Below are 19,005 nucleotides of genomic sequence, written 5' to 3' on the forward strand. Positions count from 1 at the left end.
TAGAAACAGCTCAGGTATAATACGGTTGTGTGTTTGTTTTTCACCATGTAAATTTTTTTATCTTTAGAATCAGGCAGCTGGGCTCAGTTTAGATGATCCCAATTTTGTTGGCAACCTCCAAAGCATCATAATCAGGAGCCAGTCAAACATATGCCTTCTTCTTTCCATCAGGCCTGATCAGAGGGTTGACCTTGGCCACATCAATGTCATAGAGCTTCTTCACAGCCTGTTTGATCTGGTGCTTGTTGGCCTTGACATCCACAATGAACACCAGTGTCTTGTTTCTTCTAGCTTCTTCATGGCTGACTCGGTGGTCGGGGCGGGGGGGGGGAGGGAGGAAACCTGATGATAGCACAGCAGGCAGGCTTGTCCTCCTGGGTGCACTCTTCTGAGGATATTTAGGTGGCCTCCAGAGCCTCAGTGTCTTTGGTTTTTGGCCACCGGAAGGTGGGTGATGTGTGGATCTTCTCTTTGTGGCTGTGGACGCCTTTCCGTACTGTGTTCTTCACCTTCAAAGCCTTTGCTTTGGCTTCGGCTTTGGGAGGGCAGGGGCATCCTTCTTAGCTTTCAGCACCATCTTGGTTAAAAGGGAGGTATGTTCCCCTACATGCATGTGCTGCCAACAGTGCACATATCTGTCTTTGTGAGCAGGCTCTAGCAGCAACATGCACTGGCTCTTGCAGCCATGTGCTGGCCTGGACTTCAGGCAGGTTAGTGTTATGAACGGTCTAGAGCACATGTGTCAAACACAAGGCCCGCGGGCCAAATCCGTCCCTCCAGGCCTTGCAATGTGGCCCGCACAGAGCTGTCATCACTGCACTCCGCTGCGTTTCCATCACAATGACAGTTTATGACTGTTCAGTAAACCATTTGGGCCGAGATTTAGGCTGGATTTTAGATTTTGGCCCCTTCTCTGATTGAGTTCGACACCCCTAGTCTAGAGGGATTGATCCCATTAAAGCCTCCTTGACTCTTCCCTTTCAAGCTGGCTAAAATACTCTCTTTCTTCCTTGCAAAGGAACTCTGTATCTGAAATGCCACCCTGAAGCACCTGTCCTATGTGCGAACAACATGCTATAGAGATCATTCACATGGTTGCTATAATATATCGCTGAGGCAAAAACATTGGCTTATTTTCCATGAAATGGTGGTGAAATTTACATAAGCCTGTGATGTCCATAAGTGGTGGCCAACCTCAGGCACGTGCACAGTGGTTCTTTAAAAGGCGGTTACATAAGCTGGAAATGGAAATCCTATTTCACTTTCCGGATATGTTGGTAGGGGGCGCTTCTTATTTGATGACCTGGATCGCTGCCTGCAGCCTTGGACTTGGCATGCAAATGGGGATTTAAGAAAATGCAATTTGCTTTGGGGAATGAAGAGAACACAAAGCAAAGCTTGGCTTCAGAGCCTGGAATCCTCGTCCTGGCCTCTGACCCCTTTTCCCAGGAGTTCTCATTTGAAATTTCCCACATGCTGTGCCGGTCCCCAGCTCAGGCTGCCGCAGCGCCGGGTGGGAACCCTCTGGCCTTCCCACCTCTCCACTGCACCCGGACTTTTCACCACCCATGGGTGCTGCCTTCTCTCCTTTCTCTCTCTCCAAAAAGTAGCCCTAGTAGGCATCGTGTGACATCAACCCTCAGAAGGAGCTGGCAGTTTTCTCCAATCTGCTCTGAAGTTCTTAATTCCAAGAGCAAGGATGAGTTTTCTCTGGGATTCCCAGTATCAGGCAGCAGCTTTCAGACTCATGAATGTGTGAGCGAGATGGTCAGTGCACGCTTCTGCCTCCTGGCGAGGCCCGGGGCCATTTATAGACATCCATGCAGCATCCTTCTCTTTCATTCCCAGTGGTCCCAGAGAGTATCATTTTACAGTTTTTATTTTATTTTTTAATATATTTTATTGTTTTTTTTACAGAGAGGAAGGGAGAGACATAGAGAGCTAGAAACGTCGATGAGAGAGAAACATCGACCAGCTGCCTCTTGCACACCCCCCACCGAGGATGAGCCCACAACCAAGGTACCTGCCCTTGATCAGAATTGAATCCAGGGCCCTTCAGTCCGCAGACCGATGCTCTATCACTGAGCCAAACTGGTTTTGGCCATTTTACAGTTTTTAAATGGTTGTTGATATTAGAAATGGGGGGGGGGGTTAATGTTAAAATATGTACACAGATAATAAGTTAATAAATTATTTATAAAATAAATAAATTAAAAAATAAAGATAAAGGAATCGAAGGAGTGTAGACACTGAACCAAAAATAAACCAACAACAAAATGCAGGTCACGCTGTTATACAGAGTGGTCAGGGTGTTCTTCCTTGCAAAAGAGATACTTTAACCATGGAGACACTTCATTTTCTCAACATGGCTTTCCTTCCTTCCTTCCTTCCTTCCTTCCTCCCTTCCTTCCTCCCTCCCTCCCTCCCTCCCTTTCTCCCTCCCTCCCTCCCTCCCTCCCTCCCTCCCTCCCTCCCTCCCTCCCTCCCTCCCTTCCTTCCTTCCTTCCTTCCTTCCTTCCTTCCTTCCTTCCTTCCTTCCTTCCTTCTTTCCTTCCATTTCAATTCAAACTAGCCTCGTCCAGCACCTGACTCACCTGCTACTTCCCCTTGCACATCCACTCTCCTAATCACTGAGCCCTCAGGACAAAGAGGTTCTGGTTGGCATAAAAATTTAGGAATAAATCCTTGGGTCTGTTGCCCACAGAGACAGGGTTTCGATCAAACTAAAGATAACACCGAGGCTTCAGTTGTGTTTCAGCTCCAGGCTCCAGGCCCAGAAAAACAGTAACACAAGACTGAACAATGCCATGGCTGATATCAGCACAATCACTGATCAATTCCTGTGTTTCCCTGAAAATAAGACATCCTCTGAAAATAAGACCTAGTGCATGGAAAGATAAGACATCCCCTGAAAATAAGACCTAGTGCATCTTTGGGAGCAAAAAATAATATAAGACACTGTCTTATTTTCGGGGAAACAGGGTATCTTAGCACCAAGTAATTGGTAGAGACTACTACCAGACCATGACCCTGACCGCAATCCTAACTCCCTTAGTCACCACGGTTAATGATTCTCCCCTATAGAACCCATTCCCTGAAAGCCACCAGGGAGCCAGGCTTTGGGCATTAAATGCTTACCTGTCTCTGGGTACAGGCCACTTCCGGAAAATAAACCCTTACTTCCTTTGCTGCAAGAACCTGTTCGTGCCCTATTAGTTTCTAATGCATGAGGGCAAATGGACCCTTTTAGTCTGGCAGCAACACCTGCTTTGACAGGACAGACATCTTATCAATGTCATACAATAATAGCAGCAATCTTCTTTTTTTAGTGCCTGGTATATGTCAATTCTTGTCCCAAGTGCCTTCATATGTCATTTCTAATTCTCAAAATAATCCTATAGATAGCTCCATCTTTCTCTTTTTACAATAGGAAAATGAAGTCGTGGGAAAGTTAAGCATGGGGCCAAGATCACACAGCAAATATATGCCAGAGCAGAGATTTGAATTCCAGTAGCAGTAGCACATCCCAAAGCTCACAGTCTTCCCGCCATCTTTCTCACATGTGGTTTCCCGAGGTGTGATTTAAAAAATTTTTTTTAATTTTATTTTTTTATTAAATTATTATCTGTGTACATATTTTACCATTGCCGCCCCCCCCCCCCCCCCCCGGTATGATTAGAAAAGTAGCAGAATGGCCTGGAGACATTCATTAGAAAGTCCAGACTCCTGGGCCCCAGCCCAATGCTACTCAATAGGATTCTCTGGAATTTGGCCCAGGAATCTGAATATATGACACATTTCCTTGGGAGTCTGCTGCATGCTTTGGTTGGAGAATAGTGACTACAATCTGCTGCCTTGGTGGGCACTGCTCAATAAAGTACCCAAGACGGCTGCCATCAGAATCAGCTCTAGGGTTTGCAACACGGAGCCTAAAAAGCACACAGTTGGTGCAAAAGACTGTCCTAGTCGGACTTTTGAATCTAGGCAACTCTTCTGTCCTATGGGACAAAGCCAGATTCCTCTTTGCCCTTTCCAATTACCTCAGATACTGGCCAGTTGGAAGAAACATCAGGAAATGAAGGACATTATTAACACTCAGAACAAACTCTGGATCTCTGCCAGGCCTCTGTGGGTTTTTATATCCCTTCCATCAGTTCTGCGGAATTGCTGCTTCCAGGGTACATTCTGCCTTCAAGGACAAACACACAAGCACCTTTTCTAATAAATCTTCCCTTCTAGTGCCCATGGCAAGTGATGTCTGGTTCTGAGCTCATAAACCCTTCCAAGGACTGGGAAACTGCACAATTGTGAACTGCCTTTAGCTCGCAGGTCCAGTCTAGCTTTATTCTTTCTTGCTCGGAACTACTGTACTAATTCTGAAAGTTTCCTAAAAACAAAACAAAATGAAGCAGCTATATCCATCATTGCATTTTTGTCCACCCACATAGACCAGCTTTGCCAACTAGCCACCAGCTTTGGTATAACCAATAGATTCTGAAATGCCAAATATGCCAAGAGAATCTATGAAATGATGAGTTTAATTCTCTTCTGTGCTTTATGGAAAGTTAGTGTGAGGGCACAGAATCCTGAAGGTTTTAGAACTAGAAGAGATCTTGGTTAATCATTTATTCTAACCCAATCCTCTGATAACTAAAGAAATAGAAATCTGAGAACATGAGGTCACATAGTTCATGCATAGCAAAGACTTTTATAGCAAACAGAAGGTTCCACAGCCAGTTTTCCTTTTACTGACCCAGGCTTCATATAGTTTACCCATCACCCCTGTCACGTAGAAAGTATAGATTTATATTGTAATCACTGTTGCTTTTCTCATTTGGAATTCCCATAATCCATGTAAGGAGATTAAGAATGCTTACATTAGTGGTTAACTTATTTTGAGAAAGCTATCCTTAATTCCTTCCTGCCTAACTTTTTTTTTACATAAACTTTATTATTAGTAAACTTCAGTAATATGGAAATCATATGTCATAAAACTACCATTGAGTCATTTATTAATTCAACCAATATTTCTTTGTTTTACCAAATGCTAAGCACAGATGTAATGCAGTCAAGAAAGTAGATGGAAAAGGACAAAAAGTCACCCTGTCATGAAGTTTATATCCTAATGGGCAGACACTCAACAAAAAAGAGAAATGAGTAAAATCCTGTATTGGTCGTGGTGAGTGCTAAGGAGGAAAGGCAGGAAAAGGGAAGAGGAAATGAGGAAGGTGTACAAGGTAGGGAAGGGGCTGTATTTAGACAAGGTGGCCAGAAAAGGCCTTAGTGAGGAGTAGAGACTGCAACTGGGGAACCAATATATGAATTATCACTCAGGAGAGTCTTAACATCAATTCTACAGAGAGCGGCAAAGATCAGATTTGGAAAAGGTGGAAAACTGCTGCTTTTCTGCTGTTTTAAGTAGCCCGGGTGGCAGGAAATGGGAAGGAGAAGAATGACACAATTAAAATGTGGCCACCATACTGTCCAGGAGGTCAGGAAGAGGTGTTTTAGTATCTGAGGTGAAAAGAGAGATGCCTGGTGATTAGTGGTTTCGTATAAAGAACTGTTCTTAGAATACAGAATTCAAAGAACAGAATTAAGATTGATGAGAGGTATTATTATTATTATTATTATTATTATTATTATTTTTAATCCAGAGAGCATGAAGTAATGCCAAGACTGCTTGGCAAAATGATATGTGACTTAAAAAGTTGATGCAAAGGTTGATAAGTTCAGTCATTTGATTCACCCAAGTATGTAATTAATTATGAGGATTTTGGTGGAAGTGTGAAATTTATATAGAGTCAATGACAAATGCCGCCTTTTTTGAGAGTTGACTCTGTGCAACATAGGAACAGAGTTTCAAAGACTCAAGAAGTGTGGCACTGTTCTAGCTCAGAGAACTTTTCACTGTGCGAAATCCATTTCCTGTGCGTCCTGGACATCCAACAGGAATGCTTTTCCCAGCCTCCTTTGCAATTAAATATGGCTTTTGGGTGAGTTCTTGCCAATGGGATTTGAGTGGGCATGACGAATGTCCCTTCTAGGTTTGGCCCATAAATCCTAGAGGATTGTAGTTTCTCAAGATGCATGGAGCTGGGGTTCCTAAATCATGACATGTAAGGCCATCAACCAAACATTTGATTAAACTTTATGTCAACAAGATATTTATGTGTGTTGCATCCTGAGAGTTGAGCCAGGTCATGTAGCCTAACGAATATCACTACATATTAATTAAAAGGTTCATAGACTTTTATAGTTTGTAGAATACTCTCACATAGCAAATGATGGTGAGATTTGCCCTGGGAAATAGGTCATGTTTTTATTTTTCCCACTTCATAAAACTGAAATCGATGCTTATTGAGTATTGAATTGCTTAGTCATGATCACATAGGTAAGACACAGAGGGAAAAGATTTTAAGTCACTGGCTCTCAAATGCACAAAAATCACTGATATAAGACAAAACATGGAAATAAATCTAAGGCAAGGCATTTGAAAAATATAGACAAAATACTGAGGGGATTCACAAGAGGAGACTAGAACAGTTGCTGGAAGAGACACAATGGGTTCTGGTGGAACAGGTAAGATTCATGGTGAGTATTTGCACACTGACAGGAAAAAGGGGAGAAGAAACATAGAAGACATTTCTGTAACTTCTGACAAGCAATATGAGTGGTAAACAGAAATAGAAAAGAGTTGGCATTTGTTCTCATGTTTCAAGGGAAGTTGGAGCAAGCGATGCAGTTTTCTGAAGGAAAACAGGAACTGGAAATTCAATACAAATCAAAAAAATATTTATTGAGTGCCTGCCAGTTGAAGGGCCTTCCAAAAGTGTCCAGAGGATACAGAGAAGAGATAACAAGGGCACAACCCATGCTCTAAATGTGTTTAGAATCTATTAGGGGAAATAGTAAAAAATGACTATAGCACAATGCTAAGATAAGCATCAAGAAGAAGAATAATGTGCTTCATGAGACAGAGAAATAACATGGGTAAGTGGCATGAGAAGGACACAAAAAACATAGGTAAAGCTTCATGGAGGAGTTAAAATGTTCATATTGACCTTTGAGGAGGTGCCATCTCTGAAGATGGTATAAATACATCAATTCCTGAGGGTCACATATAATTCCAAAGAGAATGGTTTTGTCAATATTTCGAGCAAGGATACTGTTATATGAATAAGTGACTCCGAATATGACCATTGTTTAGGGTGCAACAAAATGAAAATTATAATTTGAATATGTTTGCTTAAACCTAGAATCACAAACTTACAGTGATATCATAGGCTATAAATTTATTTTCCTATTGAAACTGCATGCCTTCCAATGAATCCAGTGACCAGCACTATAGACCAGAAGGGGGTGCGTGTGAGTTACACTGGGCCACCAAGAGGTGATGAATAGACAGCTTACCAAGATGCCTTGCCAAAGAAGGACCACCTACCATGAACAGGGTTTCATAATTTTCAATCATCTTCTGCACCACAGCAATGATGGCCGTGCTTTCCTCAGCCCGGGCCGAACTCTGGACAGAGAATTCTTTGTCTGATGACTTCTGCTTGTGCAGCAGGTTGGGTCCAAATATGGTGGCCAAGTTCAGAGATGTCATTTTGTTTCCCGTGACCTACAGGAACAGAGAATGAAAGAACTGAGTGGCTCAATAACCAATGGAACCTTTCCTTTCCTTTTTTTGTTTCCTTGCAAGGACTGCATCACCTCTGGCAGAATTGATGAGAGGTGCCATCCTTTTCCTTTTGCTTCATGTCTTGGATTGGAGCTCATGGCACAGTGGCCATTTCAATAGCATACTGAGTAAAGTTTTAAACTCTAAGTGATTTGTTGTGAAACTGGTACAAGATACAAAACTTCTATCTTGTCTGCCCTTTAAAAATATTGATATCCATCCCTAACTGGCTCAGTGGACAGAGTGTTGACCTGCGGATTTAAGGGTCCTGGGTTTGATTCCAGTCAAGGGCATGTACCTTGGTTGCAGGGACATCCCCAGCGTGCAGGAGGCAGCTGATGGATATTTCTCTCTCCTCAGTGTTTCTAACTCTCTATCCCTCTCCCTTCCTCTCTGTAAAAAAGCAATAAAATATATTATAAAAAATATTGATATCCATCTATCCATTTATCTATCCATCCAACCATTCACCCTCTATCTACCCCTTCATCCATCAATCCATCATCTCTCCATGTCTCCATCCACTCAGCATCTACCACAGGTCGGGCATTTTTCATGGATTCTAATTATTGACAAAAATTTCCCACAAGGATCACAGCACCGTCCTTATTTTAAAAGTTCACATTCTGGCCAAAGCCGGTTTGGCTCAGTGGTAGAGCATCGGTCTGCGGACTGAAAGGTCCCAGGTTCGATTCTGGTCAAGGGCATGTACATTGGTTGCAGGCACATCCCCAGTAGGGGGTGTGTAAGAGGCAGCTGGTCGATGTTTCTCTCTCGTTGACGTTTCTAGCTCTCTATCTCTCTCCCTTCTTCTCTGTAAAAAAATCAATAAAATATATTTTAAAAAAAAAAGTTCACATTCTGGAGGGAAAAGAGACTTACAAATTCTAAGTAGTGAGTACAAAGTATGAAGCTATCAACTCTGGAGGCCGCAGGGACACTCCAAAGAGGAGGGGCAGAAGGCGGTTTCCCAGGGGTGACAATGCCATGTGCAAAGCCAGGAACATGTCAACATCACAAGGCACCTCGGGAAGGGCTGTGTGGCAGAGGGTTCTCAAGGAAAGGCAAGCAAGGCCAGGGAGGAGTCACTGCCACGTGTCCTTTGTGGGACAAAATGGCCCTGGCTGAACATCAGTGGTCTAGGCAATTTTTTTTCTTTTTTAATCCTCACTGAGGATATTTTCCCACTGATTGAGAGGGTAAAAGGGAGAGGGAGAGACAGAGTGAAACATCGATGAGAGAAACACATCAATGAATTGCATGTGGAGCCTGCAACTAGATAACGTGCCCTTGACCTGAATCGGATCTGGGACCCTTTAGTCTACAGGCTGATGCTCTGCCCACTGAGCCAAACTGGCTAGGGCTAGGCAACTTTTTATTTCTCTTGTTGATATTGAAAATCCAGTAATTCCTGCATAAGCATGGGGACTGTGCTGCTTGGGGGGAGAGAGGGACTGCACAATGTTTGAGTGGCAGCTGGGTACATAGCACAGAGTTCGAGTTCTGAGTCACAGCCAGGACAAAGCTTCCTGTGTCCCGCTCTTGTGGGGAGGAGCCTTGAAGTGGTGGCCACCAGGCCTGCGATCCCAGGGTGGAACATGGGGACATCATTTTTAGAAAGTGAGCCAGTTTGCAGGTTTGCCGCCAAGGAAAATGCTTTCACACGGTAAACACTGGGGTTTTTAAGAAAGTGCCCTTTATGTATGACTGCTGAGTTATTTTTTTTTCCTTTGTTTTATTTCGTTGATATAAAATCTGACAAGTGTTCATTTTATTTTTCATGTTATTTCCTTCAAGTTCATGGCGAAGGATATAACCAAATACGTGCCATTTTCCAGCTCATCTCTCTAGAACTCCGAAGCATTTGGAGTGAGTTCCTTTCCCCTATTAATGTGATAACAGAGCTTTCTTGATTTTTTTTTAATATTACCAAATAAAAGATTTTCTTTTTTTTCTCTTTTTCCTTTTGGCTTAAACCACATACATTTACTTCTCACAGCTCTGGAGGCCGGGAAGTCCAAGTTCAGGGTGCCAGCCCATTGGATGTCTGGTGAGAGCCCTGATCCCAGGACACAATGGCTGTCTCCTAGTTGTCTCTCAGATTTTGTTTTCTTTGAAAAGAATGTTTTGCACAAGGAGGATCCAGAGATCTGTTTCCGCTGTCTCCTTCTCCTGTTGCTATTCTGGGAAAGCAACACAATCTGTCCGTAACGCTGCACATGGCTTCCAGCTGCAGACCACGCTGCTGTGGTTTGTTAGCGCTGTTCTGTTTCTGTTTGACTATGCTTTTAATTGGAGCCTTGTTTGTGGCAGCCTCCACCCTGCTCCCCACGTCTCAGCATGTATAAGGCTATGTCTAGGTCGTAGAATGTGCACTTGTGTTTGGTTCCTTATTTCATTATCAGCCAGCCAATTCAAGGCAAAATTCTATCTCTACTAGATAAGCATCCTAGACAATTTTTTAAAAATATATTTGTATTGATTTCAGAGAGAGAGGGAGAGGGAAGAGAGATAGACACATCCATGATGAGAGCGAATCATTGATCTGCTGCCTCCTGCACGCCTCCTACTGGGGACCGAGCCCACAACCCGGGCCTGTGCCCTGACTGAGAATCTAACTGTGACCTCCTGGTTCATAGGTCGATGCTCAACCACTGAGTCATATCAGCTGGGCCCTCTAGATCATTCTAATCCTAATGTGAACAGCTCACCTTTAGTGAAGTTTTAGCATGTCTAGTCACTGGACAAGGGACTTCCCAGAGTTTTTTCTTTTTTATATTTTATTGATTTTGTACAGAGAGGAAGAGAGAGGGAGAGAGAGTTAGAAACATCGATGAGAGAGAAACATCGATCAGCTACACACTCCCCACTGGGGATGTGCCCGCAACCAAGGTACATGCCCTTGACCGGAATCGAACCTGGGACCCTTGAGTCTGCAGGCCGACGCTCTATCCACTGAGCCAAACCAGTTAGGGCCCAGAGCTTTTCAATTCTTCTTGCTAGAAGCTGGGGAGGCAGCTGCTGCTTTGCCCTTGTTTACAGACAGGGATGTGACGCCTAGAGCCGCAGCCTGGAGCTGGGGAGGCTGAGAAGTGAAGCTGCTTGCTTGGCTCCAGGGAGCCCCATGCTCTTCATCTCTACCCTGAAGGCCCTCTCCACCACCCTTCCCCCTGTCACACTGGAGTGGCAGACCCTGTGTAGCATGAGATGAAATCCTGGCTTCCAAGCTGGGTGGGGACCAGGGCACTGATCCCGCTGCAGTTCCAAAGCCAACCTCCCATTTCCTGGAGGCGTGCACCTCCTCAAAGGTCAGAATCCAGCCTCCGTTTTGGTGGTTAGTGACTTCTTTTTGCCTCGTGGCTATTTGTAAACGAAAGGCCAGTCTCAAACTCTCTCAGCAACAAAAGGGGATATTCACACCACATTTCCCATTAGTGCCAGAGGGTTCTTGGACAACCTGAGAAACCACTGCTCAAGAGGTTTCAATTATGCTCCAGCAATATTCTCTCTAGAAGAAATGAAATATTTCATACTTCGGGAATTTATTTTTCCCCTAAGGAGCAAAGCAAATAGCAAACTAGACAAAATGAACTAAAACAAACAAACACAAGATAGAAAAACAACGCAACCCGATAAAATACCACTATTTTTCCCAAGAAAAGTGCTGACTGACTAGTGAACATTTTTTTTCTCATGTCCCTCTTTATAATAAAACAGATTTGTGATCTTATTGGTTAATGATGCATTGAATTTTTAAGCACCCATTAGGAAATATTATGTGCATTTTATAAAGGAGGAAGCTCAAACCTCTTCTCTCCCCTCCCCCCAACCACAACTCTATTTTCCTTCTTTCTTTGTTTTATAAATACAAGGTCATGTAGCAAGGTGCTGGCAGAGCCTGTGTAAGCCTCCAAGCTTTTTGAGTCTCTGGTTCAGTTTTATTCTGTGTTCCAATCCATCACAACTACCCAACAAACAGCTAACACATCTAACACAGACTAACGAACAGGTAAGACAAAAAAGTGAAAACTGCTTTGTTTCTTTTTAAAAAATATATATATTTTATGGATTTCAGAGAGGAGGGGAGAGGGAAAGAGAGAGATAGAAACATCAATGATGAGAGAGAATCATAGATCAGCTGCCACCCGCACACCCCCTACTGGGGATCGAGCCCACAACCCAGGCCTGTGCCCTGACCTGGAATTAAACCCAGGACCCTTCAGTCCACAGGCTGACACTCTATCCACTGAGGCAAACCGGCCAGGGCAAAACAGCTTTATTTCTTGACCATACTTCCCAATTTAATTTCTACCTCACTGTAGTCTTATAACCATTTCAAAGAAGCAATGTTCTGCTTGTATTTCTCCTGAAACTGTAATTTTTCTTAATTAATCCTTCATTTTGATTCAATGTTTTGGTCGAGTGTCTAGAAACCCTTGGAATCTCTCATTCCCTGTATAACTTCACTGTTACTAGGATATTTTCACATTCCTTAAAATAATTAGTCTTCTAAACCAGTGGTCAGCAAACTGTGGCTCGCAAGCCACATGCGGCTCTTTGGCCCCTTGAGTGTGGCTCTTCCACAAAATACCATGGCCTGGGTGAGTCTATTTTTGAAGAAGTGGCATTAGAAGAAGTTTAAGTTTTAAAAATTTGGCTCTCAAAAGAAATTTCAATCGTTGTACTGTTGATATTTGGCTCTGGTGACTAATGAGTTTGTCGACCACTGTTCTAAACTATTGTACAGTGCCAGTTGAAGAATTTGTATTCTCAAAGTTCAGATAAGGCCACTCGGGTTCAGGAAGGTTAATAGATTTTTCCATGAACACATGGTATGTGAGTTATAAAGCTACCAAGGGGAATGATTTTGCCTCTTCTCCCACCCACCAGATACTTGGCAATGTCGAGAGATACTTTTGGTTGTCTCAACTAGAGTGAGGGATGGGAAGGACCAAACCAACTACTATCCAAAATCAAATTACAACTTTATGTAAATTAGAAAATAGTCTCTTCCTCAAGATATTCTACTGCCTTCTGCTTGCTAACACTCTGCAAATATACTCTGACTATGAGGTACATGGCACCTCCCCAGAGTTATGGAATGCACAAATGCACAACCTACATAACCATAAATGGATGTTCCCTGTGGGACACTGGGAAAGGTACTTAATGCCTCCAACTCTCAGTTTACTTCTGAAACACGGGGGCAATGAGAGCTCCCTTGTGTAATAAAGAATTCACTATCATATATGAAGTCCTTAGTACATAGCTAGCATGGTAAGAGACACATACTTGGTTGCTAGTATTTCAGCATGTTAAGTTTCATTTGTACCTATCCAAGAATATCTCCTTCTCCTTGGCATGGGCAATGGAATCTTGTTCAGCATTTGGACTAAAAGACTGTCTGAAATGATTCTAAGAAAGCAAGAGTGAATTCAATTGGACTTTTTGTTTTCCTCAACTTCTCCTTAATCAGCAGAGACCTAACTTTCTCCTTCTTACACAGTACTTAAGAGACATCACAGAAGCCCTGACACACCTGGAAACGTAGAAAGAGCTCTGTCTTTACCCAATGATTAGGCAGGTGATTCTATAGCCCCTGTTATATCTATAGTCGATAAAGGATGACACCCAGAGGGGTAATATGACTACTTAACAATTATGAGAATTACAGTGTATCCATCAAAGAGCTATGTCTGCTCAAACAAGGTGTCAGTACCATATTATGAAATCTGAAGCCAGCACAAGTTTCACTGATTATAACTTCTATCCAGATAAATGGCTAACTCAGGAAAGCTCCATTCTTATACCTAAAGGAAGGATGAGGATAAGACATGCAGAATCGCCTTTCTGGATTAAAGTGAAAAAATTATATATAATCATAGCTTTGGGAAAAGAAATTGGGCAAACACGGGATTGAATCTACAACACAGCTGAGTTCTGTGGTGAAGTGTGGAAAGCCACTGGCCCCTTCTTGTTGATTTATAATGGGTGTTAGTATATTGAAGGGTCTGAGATCTCCTGGAGATTCAAGGGAAAGGAGAAGTATGGCTGCATGGTATCAAGAAGGGAAATAGGTCTCCTGTTAAGGTGAAGATTAGATAGGTCACTCGCTAAAAGGTCACTTAAAATCGAAGCAAGCATCTCTCTTGTCCAAGGCACACATCTAAAAACACTTTGAAGCATATGATGATGGCCAAAGTGAACCAGAGCCCAAGAGCTCAGATGCGGGAAGCCTTCAGGTCCCTCCTACATCTGGTTTGGAAGCAGGGTGCCCTTCCATTGCATTGAGCCAGTCCCTATTTGTGGGGAAGGGTTTAAGGAGAGAAAGAACCTCTTAAAAGGAAGATAGTAGACTTCTAGCTATAGGGCAGAAGGGAGCTCCAAGAACAAACAGGAAGAATACTGAGGTGACATCACATTTCAGCTCAAGTTAAAGAAGCAAATCAAATGAACTACAAGGACAGCAATCTCCCCTCATCTCCATTACTCCATGTTTTCACGATTGTAAGCACCTCTGTAGCTCATTGTTTGTCTGCTTCACACAAATGGAAATTTGAGGTCTTGAGGTAAGGCATCATCATGAAAAATGACTGCCTCATTGAGAAGCATCATTGAAACATAGGTGGTTAATGCACTTAGGAACTGTCCCTCCAGACAAAACCCTGCATTAGTTCTTCCCACATAGATGGGTTGGGAAAGGGAGGAGTCATTTCCTCCAGGTGAAATCTTTAACCAAATTGATGGGTTGTCTTTTTATTTTATTTTTAATATTTTTATTATTAATTTCAAAGATGAAGGGAGAGGAAGAGAGAGCTAGAAACATCAACGATGAGTGAGAATCATTGACAGGCTGCCTCCTGCACACCCCACACTGGGGATCGAGCCCACAACCTGGGCATATGCCCTGACTGGGAATCTAACCATGGCCTCCTGGTTCATAGGTCGACACTCAAGCACGGAGCCATGCCAGCAGGGTGATGGCTTGCCTTTTTAAAACAAGTACAGGGAAGAGTCACAATATCTATAGCAGAGGAAGGGTGCATACCTCTTGCCCATCTTTGCTGACGTTGTCATTGGCATGCCTGGCCACGATGGAGAGGAACTGGAGGAGGCGGTGGAGGGTGTCGCAGTTGCAGGGAGGTAAAAGGTAGATGAGGAGCTGCAAGGCACCCAGTTGTTCCTCTGGCTCCAACACTAAGCAAGGCAAAAAGAGGTGCTCTAAGTCAGTAAAACGGGGGAATGCACACTATTTAGGTTCAGAGAAGGGGCCCTCCTCTCAACTTTCTTCAGAGAGAGATTATTAGGTCACATTTATTTCCTTCAGCCCCTCTCCCACTGATGTAGTAATTTAGCAGCAAGGTTCTATGAAGGATATAAAGATTCATTAGACCCGGGGAAATGTAACATCTAGAGCAAGCATTATAATCCAGGCCAGTAATTTCCCTTACTTTCTTCTCCTTCTTTTTCCTGGCATTGCTAATCATTTACTTCATGTATTATAGTCTTTCATTTTTGGTTAATATTTACTAACAATGATTGAGAATTGGCAAACATTTTTAAATTTGAAGTTGAAACTCTTTTCTATTGAGCAATACAGAAGAGATAGACTTTGGGGGAGCAATAACTAAGACACAGCGCAGTGACTCTGTCTTCTCTCTCTTTTGTGATCCTGTTTGAATCACAGCATTGGAGGAAGAAAGGTATGGAGGCTGACTCAACTCTAACCTATTCTTACCATACCCTCACCTTCCTTTTCTCCTCCATGGGGTCTGTCTCAATAGCTTGCACATGGCCATAGGGAAAGTTCTGGCACAGGGCTAAGCCATATTCCTTCCCTGGAATATTGCCTGTCCCCATTTCTCAATCTGGGACCCTTTCTCACTCCTTCTTTGTGAAAGAAATGCAACCTTCTTTTTAGGCACAGACTCAAACTGAACTCTTGCTATTATTTCAAAGCATCAATACACAGCACTTCCTACTGTCCTAAGGTCATCTGAAAGCATCCCAAATTCTTGGCTGCATCCATTTGTTCTATTGCAACTTGCTTCTTGCTAATTCTCTCTAGGGTGAATCCCAGAAAATTCCCCAAATAACCCACTCATTAGAGGCCAATCAATAGGGACCAAAAGGTATTGTGAAACACATGCACAAGGCTTGGATGAGTGAGTTGGACATCCGGGTAATCCAGGAACACATTCCTACTGATGACTGTATTACGCACAGAGAGTGTTGATGAAAGCGGTGTACAGCTCCCTGGTGAGAAGGGGGTCTGGCATGTCCCTCAGGAACTCCTTCAGTAAAGCAGCCACATCATGAACACTGTGCTCTTCTTCCAGAGAGACATCAACCCCGCGGTCAAATTCCTCACGCAACTGGAAAGACAACAGTTCAAGTGGCAGTCTCATAACACCATATCTTTATGTTCAGTGCCCAGCAAAAGCAGCACTGTGATTTTAGCATCTGGTATTAAGTTTACATAGATGAGGAGATATTTCTTTCAGTTAGTTTTAATAATCTGCATAGCCCTAGCTGGTTTGGCTCAGTGGCTAGAGTGTTGGCCTGTGGACTGAAGAGTCCTGGGTTCAACTCTGGTCAAGAGCATATGCCTAGCTTTTGGGCTTGAACCCCAGGAGGGGTGTGCAAGAGGCAGCTGATCAATGATTCTCATTACTGATGTTTCTATCTCTCTCTCTCCCTTTTCCTCTCTGAAATCAATCAATCGATATGAAAAGATCTGCATAAACTTAATATCCAAGGAGGAGATGTAAACAACATGTTGCCTTGATCTACAGAGTCTATGCAACCCAGCCATGAAGATACATGTAAGTGCATTATTAAATAGAAGTATCTGTGGGTTTAGCAGAAGGGTTTGATAATGATATCCAGAAGTTGGGAGGAAAAGATAAGGTCAACTATAATTGTGGGAGGAAGGAATGAATCCACCATACAGCAGTTTTGCATATCAGCATTACTACCACATTAGAATTTTGACATTTTACCAAAAGTACTCAACAAGAAAGCAAAGTTTTTCTGCAAACAATGAAATTTAAAACCCGATGAGCCATGCATGACTAAATCTTGAAAGGTGACAATAACTAAATAAAAGCTGCCTTATATTTGTCAAAGTAGCTTAGTAACAGTTCCCAGAAGGTTTCCATGCCTTAAATCATTATTAGCATTCACAGCAGTGGCAGGAAGACACACTAGCAAGAAGGGAGTCATATATCTGGCCCCTACTTTCATCACTGACTGCTCAACTTTTCTTATGTATTGTTCTTGGCTGTATAAATAATTGTGAGTTTATGAATTTATTCAATGCAATGAGCTTCTGTAACAGTTCATGTGTTGAAGCACCTGTTCACCTATCCATTTAATAAAGATGTGATGCATGCTGCCTATATACCAGGCCCTCAAAGTCTGGTGGTGAATGAAGAGACAGACTCCTAACCCTTCCCCAGCTCTCAAGCTGATAGAGAAACTGGTAATAACCTAGTCATCACAAAAAGGATTAATTAACTGTTAATATTGTGACAATTGTTCTAAAGTAAGAGTGTAGGGTGCTAAGAAGGAATATAACAAGATGAAATGTAAGTTAGAGAATCTTTCATTCTTGAAATCTACATCTAAATGACCACGAATTCTATTGTTATCAGATAATCTCTATGCAGTTTTTCTTTTGCTGGATCCAGATATAACTGAGGAGTAATTCCTGACACCACCTCTTTACTGAAGAAAATGCCTATTACTGTCTTGAACCGCTGTCCAGGCAACTGTTCATTAATGTGCATGAGGCAGCTAGAAAGAAGGCTTTTATTGGTGCCATTCCCACTTGTGATCATTTGAACACATCATATTTCTTTTTTTAATTAGTTTATTTGTGGTTAATCCTCAGCCAAGGATGTTTTCCATTGATTTTTTGAGAGAGAGTAGAAGAGGTGGGGAGAGACAGAGAGAAACATCGATGTGAGAAGACACATCAATTGATTGCCTCCCGTAGGCGCCAAGACCAGGCCGGGGATTGAGACTGCAACCTTGGTATCTGCTCTTGACCGGAATCGAACCTGCAACCCTTCAGTCCACAGAGAGATGCTCTAACCAGTAAGCCAAATCAGCCAGGGCTCGAACACACCTTATTTCTTTTTTTGAACACACACATGCAGAAAGAATGGACCATGGAAAGAGCTTGGTCTAAATTGTATGATCTTGAATTTAACATTGTGTGATATTAGTGACTTAAGTTTCTTAATCTCTCAAATCCTCAAAAGAAGTAATTGAAAGGGGCTACTCAGAGCTGGTGGGCAGATTGAATGAGATAATGTTTGTGGAAACATCCTGCAGTTCTGCACAGGCCTAAGAAATATTGCGATGCTATCTTCCCTCCTGCAAGTCCTGTTGTGACATAGAACCCAACAGTCTCTTGTGTGACTATGAAAATAAAAACCAACCAACAAACCAAACAGAAAACACCCTTCTTTTGAAAGACCTCTTATTTTGAAAAAAAAAAAAAAAAAGATAGGTAAGGAGGTATTCAAGCTCAGTTAGTTTCAATAATCTAAACATCTCTTCAGCTTCATTCAACTGAAAATAATTTTGATTTGGCTTCATTTTTTAGTTGTTGAGTTGCTTCTTCCTTTCTGTTGAAACCAACACAGGGAAAATATTCTAAATTTTTTTTAGCCAACAGATAAATTCTTTTCTCAAAGGATGGTTTGCCTTTTATGACGCCATCACGAACACAGACATCTGCCTGATCTGAGGAACCTGTTCCTGAAGCTCCAATAGCAAGCTTCTGCTGCCAGAATGTGGCATAGTGCTGAAGAAAGCCAAGGCTACAGTCCCACATGAAAAATGAATTGGGGATCACTGGTTCCATGGAAACTTCATAAGAATTTTTTTATTTTTGAGAATTATTTATTAGGGTCCTAGGGTCATCTGAAAGCATCTTGTTATATGAATGTTAATGGCATTATTCATATTGAATTTTAGTAAAAAATTGGTGCAGTCTAATGATTTTCTATTTCTTATCGCTTACTGATTAGGTACCCTCTGAGTCTCCTGCTTTTACCATTTCAGTAAGGTATCTCTAAACCAGTTTTTCTTGGCTATACACACCAGGCACACGTCTGTACGTTTTGCTTTCAAGTGTTTGATCTTAACTCAATCGCAACCTTTCTGAGCTTCTGAGCTGTTGCCTTCTACCTCTCGGGACTCAATTATACTATAATTGGCAGGCAGGTGCAGAGAAGATATTTTGAAGTGAATTTGCAAAAGTTTGAACTTGACATGAGGCAATTTAATTGAAAGTCAAGTGAAACGTA

At 42.4% G+C, this 19,005-nt stretch overlaps 1 protein-coding gene and 1 long non-coding RNA gene across 3 annotated transcripts in view; one reads left to right on the forward strand and one right to left on the reverse strand.

Annotated features, from left to right (window-relative positions):
* The window catches only part of ARHGAP6 (Rho GTPase activating protein 6), a 275,716-nt gene that overhangs the window by 27,383 nt on the left and 229,328 nt on the right, over window positions 1-19,005 (reverse strand). For both annotated transcript variants that reach the window (XM_036420492.2, XM_036420494.2), the window contains exons 7-9: window positions 15,909-16,059; window positions 14,733-14,881; window positions 7,445-7,624 (exon numbers count right to left, since the gene is read on the reverse strand). In XM_036420492.2, coding sequence (XP_036276385.1) covers window positions 7,445-7,624; window positions 14,733-14,881; window positions 15,909-16,059 — 480 coding nt within the window. The remainder of the gene's footprint in view (window positions 1-7,444; window positions 7,625-14,732; window positions 14,882-15,908; window positions 16,060-19,005) is intronic.
* Window positions 144-18,816, forward strand: LOC118708940. The gene is made up of 3 exons (XR_004984770.2): window positions 144-275; window positions 14,693-14,698; window positions 18,803-18,816. It is a non-coding gene; the product is annotated as an uncharacterized LOC118708940 (long non-coding RNA).

Source organism: Pipistrellus kuhlii, unplaced genomic scaffold (genome assembly GCF_014108245.1).
Source record: "Pipistrellus kuhlii isolate mPipKuh1 unplaced genomic scaffold, mPipKuh1.p scaffold_m20_p_69, whole genome shotgun sequence".
Taxonomy (NCBI): Eukaryota; Metazoa; Chordata; class Mammalia; order Chiroptera; family Vespertilionidae; genus Pipistrellus; species Pipistrellus kuhlii.